Source organism: Mirounga angustirostris, unplaced genomic scaffold (assembly GCF_029215605.1).
Source record: "Mirounga angustirostris isolate CCGP_5_RB_7025 unplaced genomic scaffold, mMirAng1.0.hap1 SCAF_9, whole genome shotgun sequence".
NCBI classification, from domain to species: Eukaryota; Metazoa; Chordata; class Mammalia; order Carnivora; family Phocidae; genus Mirounga; species Mirounga angustirostris.
This window is the reverse complement of record NW_026991717.1, coordinates 52,502,060-52,504,540: the sequence shown is the minus strand read 5'-3', so window position 1 is coordinate 52,504,540 and position 2,481 is coordinate 52,502,060. Positions and strand designations below refer to the sequence as shown.

The window sequence follows — 2,481 nt, the reverse complement described above, 5'->3', positions numbered from 1 at the left end:
CTGGAACAGAAAGAGCTGATGAGGACGACAGCTGAGAGTCAGCTTTCCCCATGAGGAGCCTCTGACTACAGGGCGGGGCTTATTTGCTTTTCTGTACTCAGTGTAGTGCCTGATGCATAGGGATGGCTTTTCTCTTTGAGGGATTCAGTCTGGCTCTTCTTGGCAAAAATGTACAGGTCCCAGGGGAAATCGGAGGGGGAGACGAACCATGAAAGACGATGGACTCTGAAAATCAAACTGAGGGTTCTAGAGGGGAGGGGCGTGGGAGGATGGGTTGGCCTGGTGATGGGTATTAAAGAGGGCACGTTCTGCATGGAGCACTGGGTGTTGTGCACAAACAATGAATCATGGAACACTTCATCTAAAACTAATGATGTAATGTATGGGGATTAACATAAGAATAAAAAAAATAATAATAATATAAAAAAATAAATAAATAAAGGGTTGGATAGTATAAAAAAAAAATGTACAGGTCCCACCTGTTCCTCTTACTTCTCATTTGCAAAGTACTTTCTCTTTTTTAAAAGGCTGAAATCTAGGGGTGCCTGGGTGGCTCAGTCGTTAAGCATCTGCCTTCGGCTCAGGTCATGATCCCGGGGTCCTGGGATGGAGCCCCGCATTGGGCTCCCTGCTCAACGGGGAGCCTGCTTCTCCCTTGCCCTCTGCCTGCCACTCCCCCTGCTTGTGCTCGCGCTCTCTCTGTCAAATAAATAAATAAAATCTTAAAAAAAATAAAGGGCTGAAATTTAGACAGAATTTGTACTTTTCCTTGGCATGGAGACCCTGGATTTCAGACCTCTGATGTGAGGGAGGAACCCCATATCCATGCACCTGACTCCGGCCTCTTATGATGAGGATGGGATATGATCTCAGTGATCTCATGTACCTGCCTTGAATCAGGAAAATAGACACACAATAGTTCTGCAGAGGAGGCCTTGCCAGCCTTGAGGAGAAGCGGGGGGGGGGGGGGGGGGGGGAGAGGGGAGGGTAAAGGGAAGAGAGAGACTTTATAGAACAAACTAAGGTAAGCAAACAAAGACCTCCCCCATGGCTACATTAAGACAGGGGAATGGGGCACCTGGGTGGCTCAGTTGGTTAAGCAACTGCCTTCGGCTCAGGTCATGATCCTGGAGTCCCGGGATCGAGTCCCGGGATCGAGCCCCGCATCGGGCTCCCTGCTCAGCGAGGAGCCTGCTTCTCCCTCTGACCCTAACCTCTCTCATGTGCTCTCTCTCATTCTCGCTCTCTCAAATAAATAAATAAATAAATCTTTAAAAAAAAAAAAAAAAGACGGGAATGAAGAGACCCCACAGCTGTGCACCCATGAGGGTAGAAAGGAAAGGGTACAGGTGCTCACGTGTGGGGCTGGGGAGTCACTTAGAAAAGAGGAAGTTAGGCTGCACATCAGTTTTCTGCTTTAAGATCCTGAGAGCAGCTTTTCTCCCTCCCACTGGAAAACCATGTGATTTTCATGGTGAAGACAGTCTGGTGAGATTAGTTCTGAGACCACCAACCCTTGAGTGTGTATGCTGGAACATTCCTGTAACTGAGGGTGTGGCTGGGAAGCCCCCATCACGTTCCCTGCAAAGAGAATTCTCAGCAGAAGTCAGATGGAACAAGGAGCCACAGTCACTTCCACCATAGCTCCTGTGCTAAGACGCAACAATGAGAGGCTGTGTCTTCTATCTGGATCCTATGATTAGACTTTGCAAGGGGTTAGGGCAGCGCTTCTTAACTGAGGGCAATTCTGGCTCCCTGGGGATGTGTGGCAACGTCTGAAGATGTTTTTATTGTCATGACTAGAGGCTGTTACTGGTTTCTAGAGGGTAGAAGTCAAGGATGCCACTTAACATCCTACAGTGCACAGCCCCCCACAACAACCAATTATCTGGTCTCCAGTGGGGAGGTTGAGAAAGTCTGGGCTAGGAGAAGCAGCAGTGGAGGAAGAGAAGCGACGGCCCCCACCCAGGACGGCAGCAGTGAGTGACAGAGCAAACATTCAGAGTTCCAGGTCTCACTACCAAGAATGAGGTTTTGGATGAGCTTATCCTCATCTTCTGTCTTGTATTCCAGCATTCCAAGGTACTCCTTGGGTCCTGAGGATGAGTGCGCATCATTGCCTGTAGGCAGAGGCAAATAATCAGCTAAATTCACAGAAGCAACTTCCACAGGCTTTATAACAAGACTGCTCTGTCTCTCTCCCCCCCCATTCTGGCTGGCTGGCACATGAACGCTTGTGGCTTTCAGATAAATGGAAACTTGATTAATCCTGAAGAACTCCTCTGGTAGTGATTCGTATCTGCAAGTCTATCAATGAGTATCGCTACTGCTGAAAAGGTGGAGTTATCCTTGAAGGGATCCTCGTGAGAGCCAGCATGAATCCAGCACCGTGCGGATAAGAAAGCAAACCAAGATATTGCTTCTGTCTTCAAGATGCTGATGCCACAGTCAAGAAAACAAGATTTGTGGAACAGTTGGTGA

At 48.3% G+C, this 2,481-nt stretch overlaps 1 protein-coding gene across 1 annotated transcript in view; it reads right to left on the bottom strand.

The window, feature by feature from the left end:
- The window catches only part of MYO5C (myosin VC), an 80,980-nt gene that overhangs the window by 14,659 nt on the left and 63,840 nt on the right, over positions 1-2,481 (bottom strand). The window contains exon 33 of the mRNA XM_045900061.3: positions 2,022-2,120. Within this exon, the coding sequence (XP_045756017.2) occupies positions 2,022-2,120 (99 nt within the window). The remainder of the gene's footprint in view (positions 1-2,021; positions 2,121-2,481) is intronic.